Source organism: Dioscorea cayenensis, chromosome 15 (assembly GCF_009730915.1).
Source record: "Dioscorea cayenensis subsp. rotundata cultivar TDr96_F1 chromosome 15, TDr96_F1_v2_PseudoChromosome.rev07_lg8_w22 25.fasta, whole genome shotgun sequence".
Lineage (NCBI taxonomy): Eukaryota > Viridiplantae > Streptophyta > Magnoliopsida > Dioscoreales > Dioscoreaceae > Dioscorea > Dioscorea cayenensis.
In genome coordinates this window covers 8,393,462-8,421,130 of record NC_052485.1, presented here as the reverse complement: position 1 = coordinate 8,421,130, position 27,669 = coordinate 8,393,462, and the positions used below count along the sequence as shown (strand labels likewise).

At 34.2% G+C, this 27,669-nt stretch overlaps 2 protein-coding genes across 2 annotated transcripts; both read right to left on the bottom strand.

Moving 5' to 3' along the window:
- Positions 1–10,970: 10,970 nt before the first annotated feature.
- LOC120276712 (E3 ubiquitin protein ligase DRIP2-like) lies at positions 10,971–19,527 on the bottom strand. Its single transcript, XM_039283391.1, has 7 exons — positions 19,152–19,527; positions 18,012–18,105; positions 16,774–17,110; positions 15,883–16,298; positions 15,710–15,760; positions 12,418–12,490; positions 10,971–11,459 (listed from the first exon to the last, which is right to left on the bottom strand). Exons 1-7 carry the CDS (start codon positions 19,384–19,386, stop codon positions 11,286–11,288), a joined length of 1,380 nt encoding a protein of 459 aa, XP_039139325.1. The 5' UTR covers positions 19,387–19,527; the 3' UTR covers positions 10,971–11,285.
- A 686-nt stretch (positions 19,528–20,213) lies between these two features.
- Positions 20,214–23,772, bottom strand: LOC120277914 (exocyst complex component SEC15A-like). The gene is made up of 2 exons (XM_039284780.1): positions 23,648–23,772; positions 20,214–22,853 (listed from the first exon to the last, which is right to left on the bottom strand). Exon 2 carries the CDS (start codon positions 22,836–22,838, stop codon positions 20,469–20,471), a length of 2,370 nt encoding a protein of 789 aa, XP_039140714.1. The 5' UTR covers positions 22,839–22,853; positions 23,648–23,772; the 3' UTR covers positions 20,214–20,468.
- Between the last annotated feature and the right edge of the window lie 3,897 nt (positions 23,773–27,669).

The window sequence follows — 27,669 nt, the reverse complement described above, 5'->3', positions numbered from 1 at the left end:
ATCCATCTTGATCACTAACACCTTGTCCACTCCGAATGAACACACAGATCTCCTTATTGGAATTTGCTGCCATGGCCATATTAAGTGCATCTAGGTCATTCTTAATCTCTCTTAATTCCTTGGTTCCATTATTTACATCCAACCACCATAGGGTGCAACATTGTACATCTAACATAAGACTTCTGCCCATCGACAACAATTCAACTTTTGAAATTTGATCTGCACAACAATAATCCACAAATCCAACCAGCTGTTCTACACCCTCTGTTGTGTAATGCAACTTAATGGAGAACAACTCTGCTATTGGCACTGAAGCAGAACACACAAGGTTTATAGTTATTGTTTTTGCAATAGCGTAAGAGGCAACAATCACAATTTTGAACACTAATCCTTAAAAACTAACTCACATTGCCTCTTAAGACCTATGGCAAAAATTACTGCTGCACTTATATTTTTTCATTACAATACAAACATGTTCTCACTAATGATGCACTTATATGTTTAAGTACGATAAAAAAACACAAGAAGGAGATATCATTGGAAATTCATCTACATTGGAAAAAAATCATCATCAGAAAAAAAGAAACCAAGGAAAGAAGGTAAATGCAATAAATCTTCTGATGAAATGGCAACAATATATCTTAGCTAATCTATGTTTATATACAATAAAAATAATTCATTTATGGACCACAAAGCATTTTTTAAGTTCTGGTCCACTTGGGACCACAAGCATTCACACAAGTTATATTCCACATATGAGAATATCCAACATATTATATTTGACTAGTGTTCAGTCTAACAACAATTCACAATCTAACACTTGCACAACATCCACATTTTGTACAGCATCCACATTTAACACCAAACAACAAACCCTAACTCTTGAAAGTGACAACCATAAACCAAACAACAAACCCTAACTCCTAATCTACATTGGAATGCAATTCTACAAACCAAATAAGAAAGAAACTAGAAGCAAAGTTGGGGTTTCATTACAATACTCTGGTGACTTCTCCCCTGCTTGTCGAATCTCCCAATTGATCGACATTGTGTGTGATTTGTTATTTCCTTTCACGGGTTGTTTTTTCTCCCTTGATTTGTTGTTTTTTCCTCCCGATCACCGGTTCATATAGCCAGAGATGAAGCTCCAATCACGGATTCAAGAGTCTCTAGAACCGTGGTGAGATGAAGATGAGGGTAGCCAAGAACAAGAATGGGAAAGTAAGCTGTCGTGTAATAGTGCTTGCCGACTCAGCTTATTATCATGACGTGGACAGAGAATAGTGGTCGCTGATGTGGACATAGCTTGGCTGAGTCAGACTTTCCGGCTGCCACGTAGGTTTTTTTTAACCGGAAATCCTTTGGTGACTGACCGGTGAACTTTTTAAAAACTTAAGTGACTACTTTGATACGTTTTGAAGTTGGATGACTGAAATGAAAAAAAAGCAAAGTTGGGTGACTATTCATAAAATTACCCCAAAGAATTGGATGTTAAATATTTCTGCAATACCAGTCCAAACTAGCGTTGTCTTAGAGCAAGTATTAAAAAGATGGTCCAAAGTTTCATAAAAAGTATGACAAAAAAGACAATTAGAATTAGGAACTAGATTTAAATTGCACAAATAGACCAAAGTTGTGAGTCTATCATACCAAAAGAGCGAAATAAATAATTTAATTATGGGTTCCACCATGTGCTTCCAAAGATTTTTTCCAATCCCTCTAGTTATGCTCTTCATTGTTCCTTCCATTATGATATGAGTAGACTGCCAAAATAGTAGTAACGTTATTGGAACCTTGGGGCCATACCCAATGATTATCATTGTCTGAATTAATCCAGGCCAAATTCTTAGGAGACAAATTAACATTAACAATTAATAGGTTAATAAGAGCATCCCATTTCCATGAAGAACCGATAATATTATCTGAAAGTATGCAATTCATGTTAAGAAAGGTGGGCTTAGAGCTTAAGGGGAAGTCATAATACTAAGGGTTATTAAGAAGGGAAATAACTTGAGGATTAACAGATTTCAACCAAAGGTGTAGTCTAACAGTTTCTATCCCTTTATACATAGCTCTAAACATCCAAGAATATTTGGAAGGATATTAGAATTCCAAGGATGGAATCTGCCATATTTAAAGTTCATGATTCTAACCCAAATGGTATTGCTATTGTTCAAGTGTTTTAAAGCATTTTCAGCAATCTAAGCAGTATTTAAATTTATGAGATTACGGATTTCTAAACCTCCATCAACCTTATCAAGCATAGATCTGTTCCAAGAAACTAAATGAATGCCACTTTTATTACCACATTTAGACCAAATGAAATTCATAGACAAAGAGGATAATTTGTCCAAGATTGTGTTAAGGAATGAGATAAAAATCTAGGTAATAAGCATGGATTGCCATAAGAATGCCATTGATGAAGGTAACTCTACCAGCTTTTTAAATGCATTGATTCTTCTAGAACAAAGTAGGTTATCAACCCTGGAAACCATAGAATTAAAAAATGGTAAGGTGGAGCTTCCTAGGAGAAATTGAGATACCAAGATAAGTGAGAGAAAAATTACTAATCTTGAAGTCCAAAATGGTACTAATACTCCTAGAAAACCTCCTATCAAAGCCATCAGGAAAGTAAACAATGGATTTAGAGTTGTTAGATTTTTGCCTTATCAAATTAAAGTTAATTGAGAGGCAGGTATTGATGTTATGAGCCATAGATCTGGATGCTTTAGTTACAAGAATGAAATCATCTACATACATGATATGATTAAAATTATGGGTTAATCTATGGTTAAAACCAGGGATAATATCTAAGCTGAGGGCATCATTGAAAATTGTAGTGAGATTTTGGGAGACAAGGATGAAAAGGTATGATAAGAGGGGGTCTCCTTGTCTGATACCTCTACTATCAGTAAAATAGTTGGAGGGTTGACCATTGATGATAAAGGAAGAGCTGGGAGAAGAGATACAAGTCTGAATCCAAGTTATTCAAATGGTAGGGAATCCCATTTTTGCTAAAGTGGAAAGAATAACGACTAAGAAGAAGGGATTAAAAGGGCCTGCGAGTAAGAGAGGCAAAGTTGATGAGATTGCGATGCTTTTCCCTCTAATATTGCCTCGGGATCATAACTCTCTCATATTTACTTACTCTTGATCCAATCAATTAGATGCTAAAACAGAGTTTTAATCATTTGCAAGTGTTTATCAATATGCATATACAAGCTGAAATTAAAATAGTTCATCAAGAACATTATAAAAGATGAGAAATTTCATAACAAGCTTGTATATAAATTTAAAATTCTACTTATATGTACATTATATGTTTTAGAAGAATCAAACATTCCTCTTATAAATACATAGTCAAAATGAGCATATATATATATACATATATAAACAAAAATCGGATGCAACACTTCGTGGGATGTTTTTTTGTCTATAAAGATTTTTATCCAACTAAATAATGATTTAGTTAGATTTTTTAATTATTAGTATTTTAAACATTTCAATAACTATATAGATTATATATTTACTTTTTAAAACGGTTTGTTATGATATAAAAAATAAATTAATATTTTCAAATATATTGCACTTTTAATTAACTAAAATATTTGAGTTAATTAAAATTTCTTTGATATTTTGTGAGTATTAGCTTGAACATATTAAGATTTTTGTGCGGGGTTGGTTTTCAAAAACAATTCTCAATTGGCATAAAACATATATGACAAAATATTAATATTAAATAATAATTATTTTATTTAAAATTTTAATTTATAAAATAAAAAATTAAATATTTTTATAATTTAATATTTTCTCATAAAAATATTTTAGAATTGAAAATATTATAAAAAAATTAGTTGAGTTTAAGTATTTTAATAATTTTTAAAAATAATAAAATTATAGAAATAAAATAAGAAAGTAATCATACTAACTAAAATAGGAAAGTATATTAATTTTACTCTATTTATTTCCTAAAAAAAAATTTCATGGCAAAATCCGTTGCAAATCTATGACAACTATTGTTGCAAATTTGCAACAAAAAATTCCGTTGCAAATGTTTGTTTCCTGTCCATTTCAAATTCGTTGCAAACTATTTCCCACCCTATTCCCTCCGTTTTATTGCAACGGCAAATTTGTTACAAGTCTATTGCAAAAGATTGCAAAACCGTTTCAAATAACTTTTGCAACGGATTTTTTCCAGTCCCAAAATCTGTTGCAAATTTTTTAATCCTTCACAAATCTGCCACAAATATGTTATAAAATTGTAACAAATGTATTCCGTTGCAATTATCTGTTGCAAAATTATATTTTTTTTTTATATTCGGACGATATAGCATTGCTCTAATTTATATATATATATATATGTGTGTGTGTGTAGTCATATAACTTTTGTTCTTTAGGTTTTGCTTGTTAATAAAAAAAAACATAATATACATAAACATGAATGGCTGAATTTATAAATGCATAGAAGACTAACCATAACATAAATCTTCTTTTGATTCACTGGATAATTTTCAACCTAATAAAAAAGCACAAAATAATGAAAAACAAATATTTTGGGAATAAGGTTTAACTAGAATACACAAACACAAAATAAAAATAAAAATAAAACCACCAGTTTAGTCCTCGCCCATACACATAGCCTTTATATCTTTTAGTTGGATTTCAGTTCTAGCATCTTCACAATGAGTTCTCTTTCACTGTTAGATGAAGTTCACAATCGTACAACGATAATATAAAGCCTTCTTTGGAGAAAAGGAAGATCTAAAAAATGGAAAAGATTAGATGCAAAGATTAAAAAAAATTAAAAAAATCAAAAAGTGAAATTCAAGAAACCAAGAAGAGAGAATGTTTTCAAAAATAAATTTCCCACAATGGAAGGATGGTGATCTCTTTGGTAAACAAGTGGGGAAGATGAGTACTTGTGTCAAGGGGTTTTCTTGGGCCACTAATCATTTTTTTTTTTTTAATTGGTTTTTTTAAGAGATGGCAATTGATGAGATTGTGGGCTCATTTAAAATTTAAAACTTATAAAGAGTTTACTTTATGAAGAGGGGCATTGTTATCATTTTCTAGTAAAAATTAATCTATTAATTGATGGAATGATTGAAAAATAAGTTAAAGGGCAAGTAGGTTTTAATACTGAACTTTAGTGAACTATGTGTGGATAAATGAAACTTAGAGGGATCTTTTGTCAATTACAAGTATAATTTTTTACACAGACACATGTTTCAATCAATTAAGTTGCTAGTTTATTACTAGGCAATGAAGCTCATTCACTTGATTTTCTCCATTTTCAAATTACAAGTAAATGACTAAAGTACTTAGGCAACTATGGGGCCATATTATTTGTGGGTAATTAAATGGTGGGTGGGGAAGTGGTCTAACTTCTCCCACTTCGACACAAATTGAGCAACAATGGTAAGAAGTGGTATAATTTTTTTTTTTTTTGGTCAACCCTTGTGTTTATTATGATTTTTCAAATGTCAAAAATCTCCCCAAAAAACCTAAAAGTTCTAGTTATTTTTCACAAGATCTCCCCGGTGTTGAAATTTAATAAAGATGATAAAATTATTTCCTTTTTTTTAGCAATGTAAAAAATTGTTTAAACTCATTAAAAATATAATTCCAATTTATGTACGACAAAAAAATTTCGCAAAATTTTCTATACACATGTTATGTTGAATCAATTTAAATATAATTTTGAAAAAGGGAGAGTTGTGCCATCTTTAGGTTTTATAATAATGAATTAATTTTGAATATGGAGAAATCAGATAGAAAACGAAAATTTTAAGGTTTTTTTCATCTTAAATAGGATTAAATTAGAGGGGGGGTTTTAAAAAATAAAAATAATTAAAATTCTTAGAAATGTGAGTTCAATTGCACTTTCCTCACTTCTAGGAACTTTGGATTTTTCAAGGTAGTCAGACCCGGCCCGGGTATTAACCCAGTCAAGCTCAGGGGTCAGGGGTTGGTCGGTTTGACCGGGTCAAACCGAGGTTGAACCGGGGTCAATAATAAAATATTAAAAATATATATAATAATAATTAATAATGATAAAAATAATATAATCTATATTTTAATAATTAAAAAAACAATTAAATAAAAATGATATGTAAAATTTTAATTTATATATTTTCCTTAATTTTTAAAATATCTGAAATATAAATTTAATATTTAAAATTTTAGTTTTATAAGATTTAAAAAATATATAATTTAAAAAAAAAAAATCTAATGATAATCCTCTCACCCTAGGCTTCATCGGGACTCAAAAAAACAAAAAATTAAAATTAAAATATCACTTCCATTGGGACTCACAAAAGACAATGGACTCTCTCTCTCTCTACTTTCTTCTTCCTTCAACCCACCAAAGTTTAGGGGTGGCAATTTTTGACACGACACGTTTACACAACACGACACGACACAGTCTTAGGAGGGTTTGGGTTAAACGGGTTAGTGTCATAAACGGACTCGTTTATGACACGCCTAAATTAAGCGGGTTCGTGTCATAAACGGGTTGACACGTATATGACACGGTTAACCCGTTTAATATGAATAGGTAAATGTGTGTGACAGTAAACTTGATAAATTAATTGAATTATTCTCACGGCAAATAGATGTTTAAGTATTTTATGTTTAATGTTAGTTTGGATTTTTTAAAAAATGTTTTGATTAAAAATTCGTGTCGCGTGTCGTGTCGTGTGGCATGTTAAACGTGTCGTGTTTTAAACAGATAAACAGGTCGTATTGACCTATTTAAGACTTAAACATTTTAAACGTGTCGTGTCGTGTCGCCACGGGTTTTAGACGTATCGTGTTCGTGTTCTAAAAAATTACCCGTTTAATAATCGTGTCGTGTTCGTGTCAGGGTTAAACGTGTCAGATTCACAGGTTAACCCGACACAAACACGACCCGCTAACCCGTTTTGCCACCCCTACCGAAGTTCCCTCATTTTCTCATTTTCTTCTTCCTCACTATAGCTCTCTTACTTCGTTTTTTCTTCCTCACTTTCTTTTCACCGTTGTGGCTCCGGGTGTCTATTAGACCCAGCCGGGTTAATCACCGGTTCTCTAGTAAACCGGCCGAGTCGCCCGGTTTTTGACAGGGTTATTTCAAAGCCGAGCCAAGGGGTATACTCGGACCAACTTTATGGCCGGTTCTCGGTTTTTCTGATCGAACCGGCAGGGCCGGTCCGGGTTTGACAACATTGGGATTTTTGCCTCCTTGTATCACTTTGATTGTATCCTCCAACCGAGCCCGATTTAGTGCTTGTGTTAAAACTACAATAATGTTTTATTATTATTATTTTTGTATTTTTATTGATTTCTAGAACTTATGTGCTTATTGAGAACAAATTATTTTCAATAAATAAGCGATGTATGAGCAAAGGTTTATTTTTGGAATAATATATAAATAGTTGTAGTATTTACTGTCACTATAGGTTTGCAAGGCTATGTTAAAAGAGGTTTGAAGCCATGAAAGATTGTTAGGCCAATTCAACACAAATGCATGGTTGTTTGTTGAGTGTGTATAAATTCTAGGCCATGACAAAACCCTTGCATTCGTGCCCGGACAATTTATCAACATGTGATGCTAGGATCTTAAAAAAGATGATAGGGACCTTGAGACACCCTCGATGATGAGCGTATCTGGTAGCGCTCTTTCGAGTGGGCACACACTCCAGGAAAATTTAGAAGAAGAAGTAGTGGGATAGATTTAGAGGAGAGGAAAGGAGTCTTTATTAATTCAATGCTTTCTGGATGATCAACAATACTATAATGTGTGACTATATATAGCCACAAGATTCACTAATTGCTTGCCTCCTGCATGGCTGGCACTAATTGCTAAATGACAAACATAATTATTGCCAAATACCAATTTAAGAAGAATTGACAGCTACATAACTAGCAGCTACCATTAATGCTCCCATTAAGTGCGTCCATTATTCTCCAAATCCTGTCCTTCACGGCACCTATGTCTCCATCCAATGAGGTTGCTTGCGAACCCGTCTTGTCTTCTTATGTGTCCCACCGTCTTCATATGATTGTGGATCGGACCCATCATGCTCATGTTCGTCGTCATGCTCTCGTGGTACGACCTCATCACTCTTCTCATGCATGGGTGTTAAGGAATCCAACAAAAGTGGCAGAGTCGTATCAATTTCCCCGTCTTGAAAAATCACCTTGTCCTCAAGGTGGTAACAGGGATATAGTTTACAAAACTCCTCAAAAGTTTCCCAGGTGGCGATCTCTGGAGGAATGTTTTTGCACTGCACGAGAATTTGACAAACCGTCTTGCCTCGTTTTAACACCAGTCGGCTTGCAACCACGACGGTCGGCAACAGTATAGGTCCATCAATCGTTGAAGTTCTGGGTAACGGATTGGCATGGTGGAGCATGGTTCCTTTATATGGCTTCAACATAGAGATGTGAAAGACTGGGTAGATCTTACTCTCCGGAGGTAAATCTAGACGGTATACCACTACCCCTAGTCGCTCTATGACTCGGAATGGCCCATAGTACCTTTGGCTTAGCTTTGATGACTGGCAATGGGCTAGCGTGGATTGACGATAGGGTTGTAGACGTAGATAATCCTTCCACCCATGTCATCCCCACTACTTGGATTACCCCAGCCATTAAGCTTGCCATCCATGGTGCCAATCTTCATACTCTGAACTTTTTCCATCATGGTCGTGACCTCCCCTGTTGGATTATGAAGAGTTTCACTGCTTCTGATTTTGCTTTTTAAGTTGTCTATGGTTTTTCTTTGTTAATTTTTATTATCTCTAGTTGTTTTTCTTTTTCTTGTTCTTCTTTACTTTATCCTTTTTCTTCTTCTGTAATAAAATAGCCCAGTTTGGGTTCTTTCTTTAAAAAAAAAAAAGAATATGGCCAATATGATTCCAATCACATATGCCTTACTCATCCACAGTCACTTACATAACTATAATCATTCACACTAACTGAATCCCTATTGCAAAGAAGGTTTAAAGGGATATGAATGAGCCATCTATCCTACCAAACAATGGTAGAACCAGCACTCAATGGTAGGGGGGCTAAAGCCTATAGGAAAAACATAAAAAAATAAAAAATAATTATTTTAATTAAAAATAATGTGCTAATATAACAAAAAATTGAATACACATATTAAAAAAAATAAAATATAATTTAATTTTTTTTGTTATTACCTATAACAAACATATGAGATTTTCAATAATTAAATTAATAAGAAAACATCTCAAGTTTGTATTTATTAAAAATATAGTAAAATTGATCCCTCTCCCAACAAACAACCAAACTATTATTTATTAAAAACCTTTGTTACTTCACCCTAGTATATATGGTACATTATAACATGTACATATATTATTATATATTTGCTAGGCCTCATGATCAATTTTAACTTTTTTAAAATTAATAAAATTGTTATATAAAATTTTTTTAATTTTTTTATAAATTTTTAAATTCTAGTAATTTTTAAAATAAAAAATAAAATGTGAAAACAACACATGCACCGGAGAGGATTTAAACTATGGTGAGTGGTTTCATATTTTATAGTTAGACCCACTAACCAATCTTTCATGTGTCCAAATATTCTATTTTCATTTAACTCAAATATAGAAAAACCGAAACTATTAAATCTTCTAACTATGGCCAACGACCAAATGGTCTATTAGTATGCGGGTCGCAGATAGAGCTCTTCACCTAGTGGTGAGAGTTCGATTCTCGGCTGAATGCACATTTCTGGGAAATGTGAGCGGTGGTTGTGTGCGGGTGGTCCCAGCGCCCATGTGTGCGCGGCCCCACACTCACTTGCTCCGCCGAGGCTTGTGCACGCCCCTGACGGTTTAGCAAGGTTTTCGGGCTGTCTGTTCCTCTTGTCAAAAAATAAAAATCTTCTAACTATGGCAATTGAACAGTAATTTTCTCAAAGTAGCACCCACCACAGGTTTACTACTTAAGATGCTTTTCCAAGTATGAGAAACAACAGGTTTCTGAATCATTTGCAAAAACTCATTACCTTTCGTATACTTAGCATGAAGAACTCTAGACCACAGTACATCATCACCAACTGCAAGTTTCCAACAAAGTTTAGCAAGCATAGTTTTATTCATATTCTATTAAAAAATATTATTTATTCATTGGATTGAATCTTTATATTGATTCATGCAGAAGACCTCTTCACCCTTTAATTAAATACCTTGAACTTTCACTTCTTTTGATTTTCTTTGTTAGGTGTCTAAATATGTTAATTATAAACTGTGTAAAAGGTACTTCACCTATTTTCAATATAATTGTATAATTCAACGTAGAATTTCCATTTTTTAACAGCTATAAGGAAGAAAAAAATTTGTAAAGATATATGTGTGTGCGCAATTTGGGCCTTTTTTTACAGAGATATCTTCGCAATAATATATTAAACTGGTTCAATTTGAGCATTCAACCAATTTATTAAATAAGTTAGGTTTAGTTTCTAGGTCAAGTCTTAACGCAAATTGGACCTAACCTGCTATCACAATCCTTTTTTTTTTTCTTTTGGTCTTGGACCCATCAATTTCCCAAGACGAGGTAATGAAAGATCTAGGAAAAAAATTAGACCTCTAACAATTAGTTTTTAACATACATTAATATTGGAACTCAAAACCACATGTTTAAGTCACTAGAGCCACATTTTGAAACCCCTCCCATTTTTTTATGGTACATTCAACTCATTGCTATATATATATATATACAGACAACATTTATGCATATTGTGGGTGTGTGTGTGTGTATATATATATGCAATTCCAGTTTTTTTTGTATAAATCACCAATGAGCTGCAGATTAAACAAGATAATAGTTCTGCCACATTCTATGATCCTCTGCCGACATTTTAACCTTTGATTAATTTCTTAGAAAAACAAAAACCAATTCTAATGAAAGAATCAGGTTAAATGTCATCAACTGTAAGAGTTCCAAAATGAAGAACATCAATCAAGAACCATGCATCAGATACGAGCATCGCAAAAATTCGTTAAGAAATGACCCATATTTACATGTAGATCTGTCTGTTAATTTGGAAAAATGGGAAGCAATGAAAGTCCAGGGAGAACACTATCTGGTTCTAATCACAGTTAGACTAATTATCAGCGCAAATTGCAGCATTGAAGGAATGCTTATATCTATCTGATGATATCTACAATGGCACATGAAACTATGGAACACAAGCAAAAGAGTGATGGTGGTGATGGTGCCGATGTTACTGGAAACCCTTGTGTAAGAAAAATGAACTAATGTGGGTACTGCATTTAAGAAGACGGAACTTTGCGGCGGTAGGAGAGATATATCACGAAATCCTTTGCCGAAGCTCCAACATGTGTTTGCACTCGATGTGACGATGCTGTTGGTGGCCAAATATCCACCACCAAGTCATTCAATGCCAATGCAGAATTCAGTTGCTGGCCACAACACAGAATCTCCACCTGCAACAAGTTGAAGAATTTGTTGAAACTTGATGATCGAGAAATTATAAATTAAAATAGAATAAGCAGGATCAATAAAGCTTGGCATAAACAAGTTGTGTGTGATTGATTAAGCTAAAGAGGACTAAGTATTCTTTGGAGTAACTATCAGTCCAATACCAGGAGTTTTAGTTCCTGTCATTTGTATTTTTCTGAGGAGCTTTCTTGGTCCAAGTTTAATGAAAGTAATCAGCATAAACTATTGAGAGAATTTTCTGAATGATTTATTATTGACAACTACTGACGTGGACAGTGGCAACATACCAAATTCAGTACTCTTGCAGTAAATGTATAAATAAATGAGTCAAGAAAAATAAAGAATGAGCAATCGTGGAGCTTGGGTGATCACTGTTATTTTGATGCAAATGAAGTTTATTAAGAATCAAGGAGATCACATCGAGTTTGAATGCAGAATTTTCAGATAGAAACCACAAGACAAACAGATTTCCTAGGCACTACATCAAGACCGAAGAATTAAGAAACTTCAACCCTTTCAGGCATCTTATCCAGAACATCAATAACAATATTTTTAATCTCATATATTATAGTAAACCTGTTCTCACAAATCTCTTAGACCAGAAATTCTGAATTTTACCAAGGTAATCTAATAATGAAATCTTTGAAGATAAGAATAAAAGAAAAAATAGTTGAAATCAAATGGAATCTATTTTTCCTATGACAAACTAATATCTATGCCACCTTCACTAATACGTTATAACAATGTACAAAAGGCGAAAAAAAAGGTAGCAGTACTATTTTCACCTTAAGAGTAACCACTGCACAAAATTGTAAAGAGCCAACACAAACACAGAGAGAAAGAGAGATAATAATCATTCTACTTGACTAGCACAGCAGATTTAGGAGTTCTGAAAAGCAAAACAGTAATGAATATTGCTTTCTGCAAGGCAAAGCTACTCGCCTCATCTTCATTTTCAAGATCGAGTTTATGCGCAAGGTATTTCTGGATGAGAGAAACTGGTTGATTTCCATCTCTGAGACCAAAAAGAATTGACAGAATTAGAAGTGTCAACTTGACCCACAATTCATCAGACAACTTTAACTGATAATAACTTCGAAAAGAATGTAAGCTATAATGATTCTAAGAAAAGTAAGACCAGTAATAGTTATCATATGTTGAAATGATCAGGTTATATCTTTCACTATGTTCAAAATTAATGACCAAAATAGATATGCAAAACTACTTATTACTTCAAGACAAAAATGACTGTTGGATACCATGTAGAAACATTTACTAGAAAACAATTATATTCCAGAAATGCCAATTTCCTTGTTCAACAAAAAGCTGGCACACAGTTTCTACAAAAGCAGCGTTGGACCAAGGGTATCCCACTCATAATCAAAAGATTAAGCTCAAAATTGTTTGTATACAACAAGTTCAGGAGATGGTATCACATAGAAATGACAATATATGAAGTAACAAGTTCATCAGAATATCCAGGTGCAAAGATTTTTTTTTTTTTTAATGTTATATTGTTTCCATCAAGCAAAAGATAAAAAGGAATGTGGGTGGGAAAGCCACACTAGTAGGTTTGCTTATTAGAGACTAAGGTGTCATGGTTTTAAGGCAAGTTCACATTAGTGCAAAACTTCACAAAAGAGACAAGCAAAACAATAAAATGAAAAAAGTCAAGTAAAAAGTTCCAATTTTATTTCCTCTAGCAACCACCATAGCTCCTTTGTTGACCTTCCACAAGCTACCACTAAAGGTCACAACATGTCCTTCATCTTCAAGCTGTCCTACTGAAATAAGATTCCACTTCAATCATGATACATGCTTTACTTTGTCCATTTCCATATACTCATTCAACAGCTTCAACCGAACATCACCCGTACTAACTCCAAAGGTTTTCCGTCTGCCAAAAAACCATTACAGTAATTGACAGGAACATAATTCTCAAATAAGTCATGATTTGCAATTACATGAATCGAAACACCTGAGTCTAAAACCCAAGAATTAACAGGACTATAAACAGATGATAGTAAAGCATCTTGTACGTCCTTAGTTACAGCATTAGTGTTGTTCTTGTTATCATCCTTTTTCAGTGATGTCAGTTTCTCTTTTGGTGGCCATTCTTGCCACAATTCTAGCACTCCAGCTTCTTTCCATATTTGTTCTTATTCTTATTGATCTTTGACTTGGACCCACTGCACCCTCAGTTAGAATTTTTCTTGCCGTTCCTGCCTCTATTCTCACGATTTAGAGTAGTTTTGTCAACTGAAACCATCTTTCTAACTTCTTCAACCAAAATCTTATTCCCAACATCATTGAATTACAGCTTTCCCTTGTCAACAGAATTACTAGCAGCTACCCACATTGGCTCCTAAATATTTAGTAAGGATTCCAAAAGGATATGTGCGCAAATCTCATTATCAAAATTTATGTCAATGGACATCAACTGTAAAATGATTGTATTGAACTCATTGATGTGTGCCACCGCTGAAGACTTTCTCCCATCTTCAAGTTGAACGACTTTTTAATGAGATGTATTTTGTTGTTTGTCGATGGATTCTCATACATGTCTGACAGGATAGATATCATCTCCAACATGGTTTTTCACCTCTACCATGTCATGTGCTAGGTGTCCATAAGTGTCAAATGAATTACACCTAACACCTATCTAACGAGGAAGTTTCGTTCTTCATCCTCCTTCTCCAGTTTCTTTCCAGATAGAGGTGACGCAACTTCTTGCGATACAGATAATCCCTAATATGTAATCCTCAAAATGAGAAATCTTAACCAACGAACTAGTTGATTCTAGCTCCCGATCAGGTTTCCGCAGCCATAATTTGACACTTCTAGCTTGAATCCAACTTCTAAGAAAGTTCCTAAAACTGGCAAGTAGGAACAAGACCCTCGTATCAACAATCAACCTCCTTAAACAAAACTTCCTTAGGCCACCACCAGCCTTTCAAACACCATAGTTCTAATATCAGATGTTATCGCAAAACCATGCAAAATAGACAAATGAAACAATAAAATGAAGAAAGAGAAAAAAAAAAAAATTAAGCAAAGAGAACAAATTTATGTGGTTCGCCCAATGTAGGGTACATCCACATAGCTACTGTAGATTTTCAGAATTTTTCTCTTAAACTTTTCTCTGTTTCTTTCAATTGTTTTGTGAAATTTGACTTGCAGTTCCTCAAGATAAGAAGTTCATATATTAACAAAACTTCTAGAATTAGTCTTAAATTCCTCAATGTTTCTTTAAGTTATTTAGCAATGCTAATCCTTGGTTAATGATTTTCATCAAGTTCCCTATGGGAGGAAGCTTACTTCAATTAAAGAAGAATAAGCCAATTAGTTCTTATCAACCAAAAAATCAACCTCCTAACACAAGACAATAGCAATCCAACTTACCATTCCCTTTTTCATTACCTATAAGAACGTTTCACAATTTTATTATTTTTTGGCTACTACATGATATGTATAAAATTCAAGATTTAGTACCTTAACAATTCCATTTATTTAAAAAGCATAAGATGGCTACACATTTTAATGCACCATGGATTTATGCTACAAGAGAAGCATCACAAAAGTTTCCGATACACATCTGTAATCCAGTCTCATCTAATTTAGACATTTTAATTTAAATTTGCTATTGCTCTCATATTATGTTTGAGCCAAAAAATTGTATGACTTAAGCTCTAAAACATAATCAAATAAATCCATTCCATTATAACGAGTTGCTAATGATGATCATTTATGTCATTGAATTATTGTCTCTCTTGGACACAATTAACACTCATATTAACAGCCGAACAAGTTTATGCAGATTCATTTATTTCAGCTGAAAGGAGGCAAGATGAAGGTTCTTTCTAAAATTAATTCCCCAAAAAGAATCACAAGGATAACATGCTATCAAATATTATCATACGCTTTTTAGTCATAAAATGTTTCCATCATGTTTTAAACTCTCAGCTATTGTCCCAAACACAAATTTCTGATGAAGCACAACTAATATATTTTAAAGGGAGGACTCACTGAAACATTTTATGCCATCAAGCATATACCTTTTTGGGGAAAAAATTAAAATGTCATGCTGGAATTATTCATTAAAGCCTTAAGTAAATATTAGATAAACTGAGCAAACTCATAAATATAGTCAAAATAAAAATGAAGTGTTTTTTGTTACAAAATAAAAATAAAGTTACTTTCATGCTTTTGATAAACAATGAGATGAAGGGCTCACTTAATTCTCAAGTATGGTGAAGATGTTTGAGGTAGCGAAGCACTTCCTCCTCTAAAACCATGTCAAAGGATATAAGCAAATAAGCTATTAGTAGTTATAAATTTTACCAAAAAATAAAAAATAAATAAATACTCGTTAAGGGAAACTTTTAATTAAGATAGGCTGATTCTCACAGATTAGTAGATGCCACTAAATAAAACCACAGTGGAGTGAGCCTTGTTTCATTTCTAGTTGCTGAAGTATCAACAAGTGCTTGTGCAGAGATTTCAGGCTCTCCACTCTTTGCATTATTTCCATGAGATTTTCTAGCTCTTCTCCTAACCGGAGGCAAGGAAACAGTAACATTCTTGTCATTCAGACTAACTGTAGTATTGCCTTCATAGTTATGTACCATGTTGTCAGGACCAGTAACTGGCTCTTCCTTGATAACTGGACCCTGCGTACTATATGTAAGAGCAATCTTTCTCTGGGCAGCTTCAACCAGGCAATTTAATGGTTTCAAAAGCTCAGATTCATCAACAAGTGAAACCTCATGATTACCCTGGTTTCTGGTTGGTGCAGAATTAGAAGATTCTTCTTGCGAGGAATTCTGCATAGCATGTGCCTCATTAAATGAGAAGGCAGAAACTTGAAGGAAACTTAAAATTTTAAATCAAACAGTAAACTCCCATACTCAAAACTTTGAAAGAGAGCATATATGTTACAAAATATGAGTATTTAAACAAATAGAGTGCTTTATTTTCAGTTGTAATTGGTAGTTTGAGCACTCCCAAATCTTTCAGTAACACTTTGTGGCACTTCAATATTTTTATTCACATAAGAATTTAATTATCTAACCCCCACAATACAAAATAACTTAGCAAAAGCATCAACTAAAAAAATGCAACAGATGTGATCTTTGGTTATGCAGTTTGGAGAAAAAGGTCTAAGTTACAAAATGCCGATACAATACTCAATTACAGAAATGTCCAAGTACTTTTTAAGGTTCACACATCAAATTCAGGGCAACTAACAATCGTGATTATTTTTATGTTTGCCATAAATTACCCCAATGATAAGCTTACCCTGAACTTTTTTCTGATGAAAGTCATCTTGGCAGGTGTCTCAGACAAGATTAAGTTGTCTTTACAGTCTGCAACAGTCTCAAGTGGTTTTTTCATTGTTGCACTGATAACAGGACTTAATCTGCATAAACCAGCAGCTTTTCTAGAAGTTTTTGTTCTTCTTCCTGTCAAGCCTGTCTGACTTCCTATTCTAGGAGTGGTGACCACAAGCGATGAAAGTGACCTTTCTTTCCTTTTGACAGGAATTGAGACAGAAGACCAAACTTCAGGAGCTTCAACCTTTACTCTTTTGTAAGGAAAAATTTTTGCCCTTAAGTCTTGTAAATTGTGATCAGGCCTGCATAGCAAAGACATTCCACCATTCAGTGAACTTGCAATGATTCATGGAAAACCATCATCTAGCCAGAAATATTTGTTTAAATGTCAACTTGATTGTTCTTTGAAGCATGTACACCTTGTGGAGAACTGCAAACAGATACACACTAAGTCTATGCTAATGATATGGTACTATTCATTGGATGCATTGGCATCATTCTTAGCCGCTAGTGACTGCAATTGGCTGTAAGAAAAACCTCTATAGTTGGAACAGAAAATCAGTGAAAATGTTCACAAGGGACAGTGAAGTCATTGCCATTGATAAAATTACTGATGTTAGGCACCAAAGGAATCTAGATGGTGTCGACAGCATCTTAATAATGAAATTTGGTAGATTATTTCTTCATGATTTATCAGATCAAAGTAAAATGTGAAAGATGACATTGTCATGCACAGCCTAAAGGAATTTCAAAGTTTGCTAGCTAAGTCTGGATCTCATTCTAAAAGAGAAAACTGAAGTGGAATATAAAGAAGAAAATTAAGTTTTGATTTCTTCACTGCAACCTAAAACTATTTACCTTGACAACATTTTGTAGTAAGAACAGAAGAAATAAATCATGAATTGCTGCAAACATCATTTCATTTTCATTGGAACTTTATACAGAATGTTAGTCAATAATCCATATCAAGATATGGCATTTTTCACATTCCATACATTTCTTTATACAAAATCAAACAAAATTGCTAGTGCACAGTACCGCCTTAAGCAGAGTTCAAAGTTCAAATTGATGCCATATAAATTATTGCATGCTAAATGCACACACACTGCATTGTCTTAGAATAATATAGTTTAATGACAAGCATAAAGTAAAAAAGAAAGGATACAGAATATGTACGAGCAGTAAAAAAAATAAGAAATTGACCTTAGCTTTTCCACTGGAACACAACCAAGATCAATGTTGCAAATTGGGCAGCTATCCTCTTCATTGAGCTTTTCCAAGATGCATTTTCTGCAGACTGTTTCAGGATTTTTTTTTTTTTAAAAAAAAAAGAGTGTTATGCAAGTTTGTTACTATCCAAATGAGGAATCCAATAAGCATAAACATCTAATATTCATGTTTAGATGAAAACCAGTTCTTGACTTTAAAACAACATGTAGAATAGTTTAGAGCTTTCAGAGTAGATCTGTACAGATGCCAAAGGCCAGAAAGAATAGATCATTTTTATGTAAATAAGTAAACCTTCACAAATGCAAACGCCGTAAAATTTATTTACCAGTGATAACAAGCAGTCACCAAATGGATGCAAAATCAAGATCAACACTAGCGTGTAACAAGTTGGTCTTCCCATTCATGTCATAAGTTTCTAGAAAGGGAAATGATAAAATCAAAAACTGAAATTAAGATTCCACTTCAAGAGTGGGCCAAGGAGTACAGATACTTCAAGATTCACTTCAAATGTAGAAAGTAGAATGCAAACAACGATATAATTCACAGAAGGGAACATATATCCAAGAAAAAAATCCAACTAGAAGAAAGAATCTAAGAAGTCAAAAGGTTCCATCATATGCACCAAATCTTGATCAACAGCTACAGAAACCTTACACAAGATTACGTCATATTCAAGTCTCAAGAACACTTTATACAGCAAGAAACATTGAAAATGGGTTGCGAACAACAGAGAAAGAGACGATAGAGAAGAAAATGAAGCAAATCAAGCCTTGGAGCACTGAAACCAATGCAATGGTTATCCTCTCTCATTGGTTCTCTATGCCTGAAAACTCCAGGAGAATTCCACTTGGAACTTACATTGAAGGGAAGGCACACTCCAAAAGAAAAGCAACCACCTGTCCCTTATAACAATGCTGAAAACCTCTAAGCTTACCATGCATAGCAAGGAGGGAACAACAAAACACAAAAATCAGAAACAACCAACCATTCTTGTAACCACAAGTCACGCCCTCTCTCCTCAAATTACACCAAAAAAATAAAAAAGATCACATCTTTGGAATCAAGAACGAAGCAAGATATCATGCAAGAGAAGCAAAGAAGAAGGGGACGAACAGGTGTGGAGGCACATGGATATGGTGGTGGCGTCACGGAGGAGCTTGTGGCAAAGAGGGCACGTCAAGCACTTCGCCACCGGCTCTCTCTTCACTCTCCCCATCATCTGTGGCGGCTCCGGCTCCACCGCAGCTTCCTCGGAGCTGGCCATGGCGGAGGGGGAGGGGGATGGGGAGTTTTCCTCGGAGACTCTTCCGCCATGCATGCGAGCGCCGGCGGGATTCAGAGGTCGCATTAATGGCGGGGATACGAAGCAAAGGTTGGATCTTTGAGGAGGGAAATGGAGAAAATATAGGAAAAAAAAACTTTTTTTTCAAAGAAAGAGAAGGATTGAAGAAAGAAAAAAAGAAGAAAGAAAAAAGTGGGTCCTAAAGAAGGGCATTGATGGCTTGCTCATAGTTATGAGTGACTGATTCTTGGGTTATAAAAACAAGCAAAGGTGATGTCTTTTTGGATGGAATTGACAGAGATGGAAATGATAATTTTGAAAGGTTGGATCTTTATGAAAGATTAAGTCTTTGAGATTATAAACAAAGAAGGCTTTGCATGGGATGGATGTGGCAAGCTTTGGGAGTTTTATATTTCTATCTTAATTGTTGTTAGATTTGGGGACATTATTTGGCATTAATGTTTTGAAAAATATGTTTTTTGAATGATTAAGTGAATGTGAAGAGTGAATAACTAGGAAAAAAAAAACTTTTTTTTATTTGAAATGATTATGAAATTTTAGAGAAAATTTGACCACCTTGTTGTTTGATTTAATTGGTATGGTTTTTATGTGTTGAATAAATTTTAGAGTTTGGTTTGTATATAAATATATAACCAACCCAACCCCACAAGACTTACATGGTTAGACAATATTTTGCCATCATGTATAGGATCTTGCTACTTTCCTTGTATTGCTTGTCTTGCTGTTTTCCTTGTATTGCTCATCTCTAGTCCCTGTTCATTCTTATTCTTATCTGGTAAGAACTCCAATATTCATGGTTTCCATCTGTTCCTCTGCTAAGTATTGTAAGATCATCTTTTCATATTTGAGAACTAAATGAAAAAAAAAAAAAATATCTCTATATTATACATAGTCTTTGATTTAAGATTTTAATCATCAAGATCATATAATTGCTCTCAAACAAGCTTCATTCTGCAGATGAACATCGGCAGAAACCGAGTCAAAACATAGATTCAGCGGTACAAAAATTGAGTAGCAGTACAAGGATTTGGTATCCATGCAGACTGCTAATATACAAATTTTAAGTTTGATCTCTGATGCAAATGATTTATGCAGAAGGAATTAGGTACTCTGATGAATCATGTGTATCAGTTGAGCTCCTTTAGTCTTTTTTTCAACATATCCATGGACTTCTTGCGAGCACTTTGCTTAGCATTTTTGTTTGACAGGCTTCCGAATAGAGTGTCCGGTGAGTCCTTGTATTTCTCGCAAATAATGCTGACTTTTTTATGGTCTAAAGCACCATAATGTTTCTCTCTTATTTCAGGGTTCATGAAGTTATCAGGCTGATGGCTCAGTAAAAGATTGACCAATTGCCGAGCTTCTACAAGGTAGTCCCTTAGGCTGCCTCCTTCCTTCAAATCAATCAAACCGCTGTTTTGAAATTGATCATCAGCAAATGATTCTAACATCTTGAGGTCATTGTCAATGCCGACGACAGCATTGAGATTGAATTTCTTGACATTCTCACTGAGAAAAGCAGTCACTATAGAATGTGAAATGTGATCCAGAATCCCGCTTGCAATCTTGTAAAGAGCATCCAGAGACAAAATCTGCTGAGCTGTGGATAATAAGGAATTGAGATAGATAAGGACCTCGTCAATATACTCATTTTCATTATCCGGTTCCTCATCTGGCATCCAATTAATTTTGCTCATGAGAACCATAAGCTCATCTACCTTTGACTTGACTAAAATGAGAAGTGAATTATAGGCGACAACTTGTGTTAACTTCAGAGAAGTTTTGGCAGTCAAACTAGAATGAGGCCTTTCAACTAAGCGCAAGGGGATACTGCAAAGATGTGCAATTTGTGAAAGAAAATACTCACATGCACGTTCAAGGGCAGCGGTGTTGGCTGCAATCTGCATAACCTGTGAAGCTCCCGATGAACCACTTTGAATCGCTTTTAGCAATGCCTCATTCAACACATCAACCAAGAGTTTGTCTACATACTTCTTTACAGTATCATAGAAATTAATCTGACCTCCGTGTTTCAAATAACTCACTGAATCCTTAATGAAGGAGCGCACAATACGACAAGCCTCAGGAACTGAAGAGGAGAACGGCGCTACATAAGGGAACAGTGGCATCACATCAGAGACTTGCAGACGAAATGACAAGATATTTGCGTCATACTCATTCTCCTTTCTTATTACCACCTGCTCAAATGTGTCACTAGCAAGTACCTCTGTTATCTGCTTCCTGCAATCATTTAGAAGAAGCTCATGGTACTTATCTCTGCTGTTATCAAGAACGTCAAGTAGAGGACCCACTTTGTACCCGTAGCGCCTTAGAGCCATGGCTATGAGTGTTACAAAATCCTTGATCAGGAGGAGATGGCTTGCAGTATCCATACGACAAAATTGATCCTCGAGAACTGATGTAATGTTCTGAAGAGCTGTATCCCACATTGATTCTAGTTGACTCTCAGAGAGAAACCCTACAACTGTTCGTAGCACACGATCCTCAACAATGAAGAACCCAGCTATCTGTGCAAAAAAATTTTGGTGAGACTCCAGGAATGATTGTGCCTGGGAGATCTGCAAATCCAAGTTGAGCTGCGCCAGTCGTTCCTTATTGTACTGCTTGCGGAACATATCCTCTTTACCAAGACAAGCATGGATATGATATGCTCGATATAAGGGGGTCAGATCAAATTCTACAAGTGAATCATCTTCCATCTGCTCAGTGTCCAAAGCATAGACAAATTCATTCAAACCTGAATTACTCTGCTCCTCATAATCTCTTTGTTTGTCACGCATTTCCTCATCTCTTTGACGAGCTGAGGCAGCTTGTCGGATTGCCATCTGTGCAATATCCCTCGCTTTGTCCCTTATGTACACAAGCCAATCATTGAACTCACCACAAACCTTCTTCTCAATATGCAATCTTACCTCTGGTATTTGCTTCTCAATCACCTTCCTGAGTGCCTTAAGAGGTACACCCTGCAAATATTCCTTCTCAATGAGATCAACCATCTTCAGTGCAGGGTGAAATCGGCAATCTTTGATTTGCTGGTTGCACTTCAGACATAAAGTCAAGACCTGGATACAGACATTTAATGTCCGTATAGCCTCAGAGACATTTTTCTTAACCGAATACATCTCAAGAATTTCATCAACCTTCATTAGAAGGGAACTGGCCACTTCTTGAAGCTGGGAATTCTCACCAGAAAGCATGCTTTTGAGTTGATATGTATCATTCAAAATACCACGGAGTTCGTCAACAGCGAGAATGAAATCCTCATAATGGAGTTTGCACAACTCTTCTATCTCAGCTTCCTTCTTTTTCACAATGTTCCTGAGCTGATTCAAGATCAGTTCATGCTTCCCCGCTTCAAAAGCAAGTCTAACAACAGGTCCCAAATCATCCCCATTCGCAATCGAGGTTGCTAAGCCCAACTCTGGCCCTCCATCCCCATTTTCTGATATAGATCTTCTCTTGGGCTTGGCATTCATTCTTCCAATCAGACTCTGTAAAGGCAGGTAGTATACCATAAAAAAAACAAACTAATATAACAATCAACAGCTATATTTGCAATTTAAACATATACAATTAGCATCAAGAGCAAAGAATAATGACAGATAAGGAAATACAAAACAAACTACTTGAATCATAAAAGAATTAAATCAAAAGTGAAAAATTTCTTAATGAGGCAAATCATTGGACTCAAATTTCTTGCTGAAGAAACATCCAATCAAGAAGCCCTGGAACTCCAAAAGGCACCAGTCTGTTAAACCACAACTTTGAGGTCCAAATGGGGGTCCATCCCAAACCATGTGAAACAAGAAACCATGAATTGTCACTTCTGTTCTTAAAAAAAAAAATTGCATATAAATTTCAAAGAATCCACACCCAAAATAATGATGATGCTGATTGAAAAAAAAAAGTGAAAATTTTCATCAAATTCTTATCTTGAAAGAAAATCAAGTTAAAAATCTACTGAACTAAAAATAAAAAATCACAAATTACAAAAAAAAAACTAACTTTGTCATGAATTTGTCACTTCTGTTACCCAAAAAACAAATATAGCATATAAATTTCAACAAATCCAGACAAAGCTTATGAAGAACATGACGCCAAACAAAGAAAACTTCCTGCTTAAAAGAAAATCAAGGGAAAAACTCATGAACTAAAAAACCAACAAACCAATCAACATGTCAAACAAACAACAGATGCACCACAAACAAATGAGAAACTGAAGAACAAGAAAAAAAACACATTCCAAAGGTCAAATCAAACCAAAAAAGACACTTTTCTTGCTCACCAGTTAAAGAAGAGTGAGATAGACAGAGATACAGAGAGAGAAAGGAATCCTGGAGAAGCGTTTCAAGCAGGAAGCTCTCTTCGTTTCAAAACCAGAGGGAGAGAAAAAGAGAGAGATGGGGTAGTAACGGAGGACAAGGTGGTGTTCTGGCATAGTAATACTTGACAGAAAGTTTTTCTTTGCAGACATACCCCTATAGAATCTAATAATTACATATGTACTGCTTTACATTCTTTTAAAGCTTTGCATATACACCCAGTAACTTTAGTCTATAAGGTACATATGAAATTGCAAAATATGGAGGAGTATATTTGAAATTATATATATATATATATTAGTAGGGTTCCTCTTCCTAGTACAGTCGTACCTAGTGCCCTTCACGAATTCTTAAAATTTTAAAGGAATCCCCTTTAAAAACACTAATCATATATATTTATATATATATATATATATATATATATGTATTAATATATTTGGTAAATGGTGATCATATTTTGCTTCAAAATTTTATATTATGCCAAAGGGTTTTTTTTGGCTCCGCGGCATTAGTTCTATTGGAAAAAGCATTAATGTGAAACATTAAAAAAAATTCAAAATTTATGCCCTATTAAACACAATAATATGATGGTAAAATGTCTCTTGGTGTAGATGTAGGGTTACAACTCTCACCAGTATCATCGAGTGAAGGTGCATCAATTGAACTTTTAATTTTTGGCCCGTGTGTATACTGTTATCAACGCTTATTACATTTGTAAAAAAAATTGTAATAATATATATATATATATATATAAGATTTTGTATAAATATGATTTTTTTTTAAAAAAAATAAGGATGTATATTTAATTATGTTATTGTATGCACACAGGGGAATCCCATGAATTTTACTTCTACGTCCCTCATATTGTGCGATTTTAACAAAATTATTATGTTTATATATAAAATATATGTTACTTTTCTTTAAATTCCTGAGCTATGTTTAAATTAATGGAATAAAATTGATTTCTCTTTAAGCTTTTAAGATATTATATAATGTTTTTTTTAATAAAATACTAGCTTTTAAACCCTATAATTTAAGATTTTATGCTTTATTTTTTACAATAATTAATTGGTGGTGGCCAAAATTATTTTGATGATTACTATTTTTCATAGAGAATGAGTAGTCTCGTTCTAGAGTTTTTGAAAACCCAATTCAGAAAATGATAGCTTGGCGATGAAAAATAGGCTAATGACACACAATCCAATGAATTTGGGAGTTCCAAATTCAGTTAATAAAATTGAAATTTCAAAGACCAATATAATAAATAAATAAATAAATTATAGGTCTAAAATATTATTTATTTTTTTATTTTATATTAATCAAATATTGGAGTTTTTTACAATATTGATAATTTAGAAAATTAAAATAAGTGAGGTCCGGAATTTTTATATATTTTAAATTTAACTCCTAATAAATATTCAATTTAATCAGTTCATTCAATTCAACTATGGCTCCTCAGGGTCTAATTTGTGGCCTAATTAGTCAGGTAGAATTTCTTTCTTTTGGAAGGAGTACTGTCTTGCTTGCCGGAACTGTTACACATGATGTAACTACTGGCAAGGATACTCTTTTTTAGAAAGACGGCTGGCTTGAGAGCCATGCTTCAATGAACGTATGGCCTGAGGAGTTTAGGGCCAGCCACTGCCCTAACGGAACGGTTCATGAGCTTCTCCATCTCTTGAATGAACACTCGTTTACTGTTAACACTTTGATCAACCAAGCTGGTGTGAGGGTGGGGGCAGCTGATGGTAGGATAGCGGATTCAATCATGTGGAGATGTAACGGGAATGGGTTGTTCTCGGTGAAGTCCTTCTATAATTTCTTAGTAGACGGGGGGATTCGTTGCCCGATTTCTCGGTTCTTCTTGCGGGGTGGTTGCCCAAAAAAAATCAATCTATTCAACTGGCTGGTGTGGAAAAACAAAATTCTGACTTTGGAAAACTGGCGAGAAGGAGGTGTAACAAGTTGCCGACTGACACTTGTGTTCTTTGTCAGGCTGATACTGAATCGATTGACCACTTGTTCATCCACTGTCCTTTTGCACACCATGCATGGGATTACTTTGTGACAATTCTAAGGCTACCCGGTATCCCGTTATCTATCGATGATATTTGGGGTCGGTGGAGGATGTGTTTGCATCATGATAGAAGGAATTTTGGAGACTTAGTAGCAAAAGCTTTAATTTGGAACATTTGACTTGCTAGGAATGATTGTCTTTTTAATGCCAATTACTTGCCTGCTCACGGTCTCATTATGAAAATTGATCGCATTCTTGTATCATGGTGCTCTTCCTTTGCAGAGGGTGTTAGAGCGAAGATGGAGGACGACATCAGCACGGTTAAAAGAAGTCTAGAGTTTCTTGGGACTCATGCTCAAGATTTCGATGAGACTCGGGCCTCTGTGGAGGAGCATGTTCCTGACTCTGGCTAGGTTATGATTGAGTGCTAATGTTCCTGTGGGTTGTTGCTCTTTTTGTTGCTCTTTTGTTGTTGCACTTTACCACAGCTAGTGGTTGAAATCTTCTGTATTTTCCTTTGTTTTAATGTGGAGTGGTTTATCCACTTTTTCAAAAAAAAAAAAAAATCTTTTCAAAAAATATAGTCTGTCAAAAATACAAACAAATACAGATTTAGGCTAGTTATAAAATACTCATTTATTATTTTAATGAGATACCAGTAGACCCAGTAGTTTTTAAGGTTCAAATTATTCATTTTTATTCAAATCAAAGACTAAAACAAATATTATCTTATAAAATCTCTAAAAAAAAAATAAATAATAAGTTTTTGCGTACACACCCAACAGATAATTAAAAAAATTTCCAAGGCTATAAACGCAAATATTTGAGCAATTAGAAGCTTGGGCGGTCTTGTGTTTTGTCAGGATTCTTTTGTTAGAACTTATGGAAGTGGTGTTACTGTTACTTTATTAAAGAAAAGAGAGAGAGAGCGTTGTGACCGAGGCCATGTCCGGGTGCCGAGCCAGACGACCAAAACCTAACTCATCTTCTTTTTTTGCATCTCTTTGTTGTGTTCTTGGCTTGGTTTTTTTTTTTGAGTTATTGTTAATGCTAAACATGAAAAAACATATTCCTTTTATTTAGGTAGTTTCCTCTTGGCCTGGTCAACTAGTCAACCAATTATTAGCTGGTCAGGACCGGCTATAACTACATGACTCTATATGTTTATATTAACTAGTACTAAATATGGAGAATGAAATTTGGAATGGTCAATGCCATGTAATTAATACATGGTGAAGTAGGTTTATTTATTTATTTCTGTACAGCAACTTTAACTTATTTACATCATTTAAAAATTTAATTACAATTAAATGACAGTTTTTTTTATAAAAGTGATAGACGGAATCAAAAAGACAGATAAAACATATATATATATATACGGTATTATCAAATGAGACGAGTTTATACATGGATAATGACGCCCTGTCATATACGCCATATATAAAAAGATTCGTCGAGATTAGCCGAGTACCCAATTGGTGAAATAGCATTGAAGATGGGTCACCATTTTGATATAAATTAATGTTTGGACCACAAACTAATAATTCACTATGGTTAGGTAATTTATCAAAAAATTTATCTGATATATAATTGACCATGTATTATAAAGTGTTTACCCAAAACTACAAGTACCTAAACCCAAGGGGTTTTGATCGCTGGGTTGCATCTAAAAAAGAAGGTTTTCTATTTTTTTTTTAATTACTGTTATTTAAAACTCCATCAAAATTCTATAATGATGCTTTATGTTTTTTTAAAAAATATTCAAAACAGTAAAAATACATTAAAGATAAGAGTAAATTTTGGAAAAAAAATATATTATTTAATCCTTGGGCAAATAAAAATAAGAGAAAAAAAAACACACATATATATAATGGGTGGTTGTTTTTTCATATTATGGGTGATCCAGTTTTGGCTAATTTTTTTTTTTCTATTTCAAATAAGAATATAATAATTATTTTTTAAAAAAAT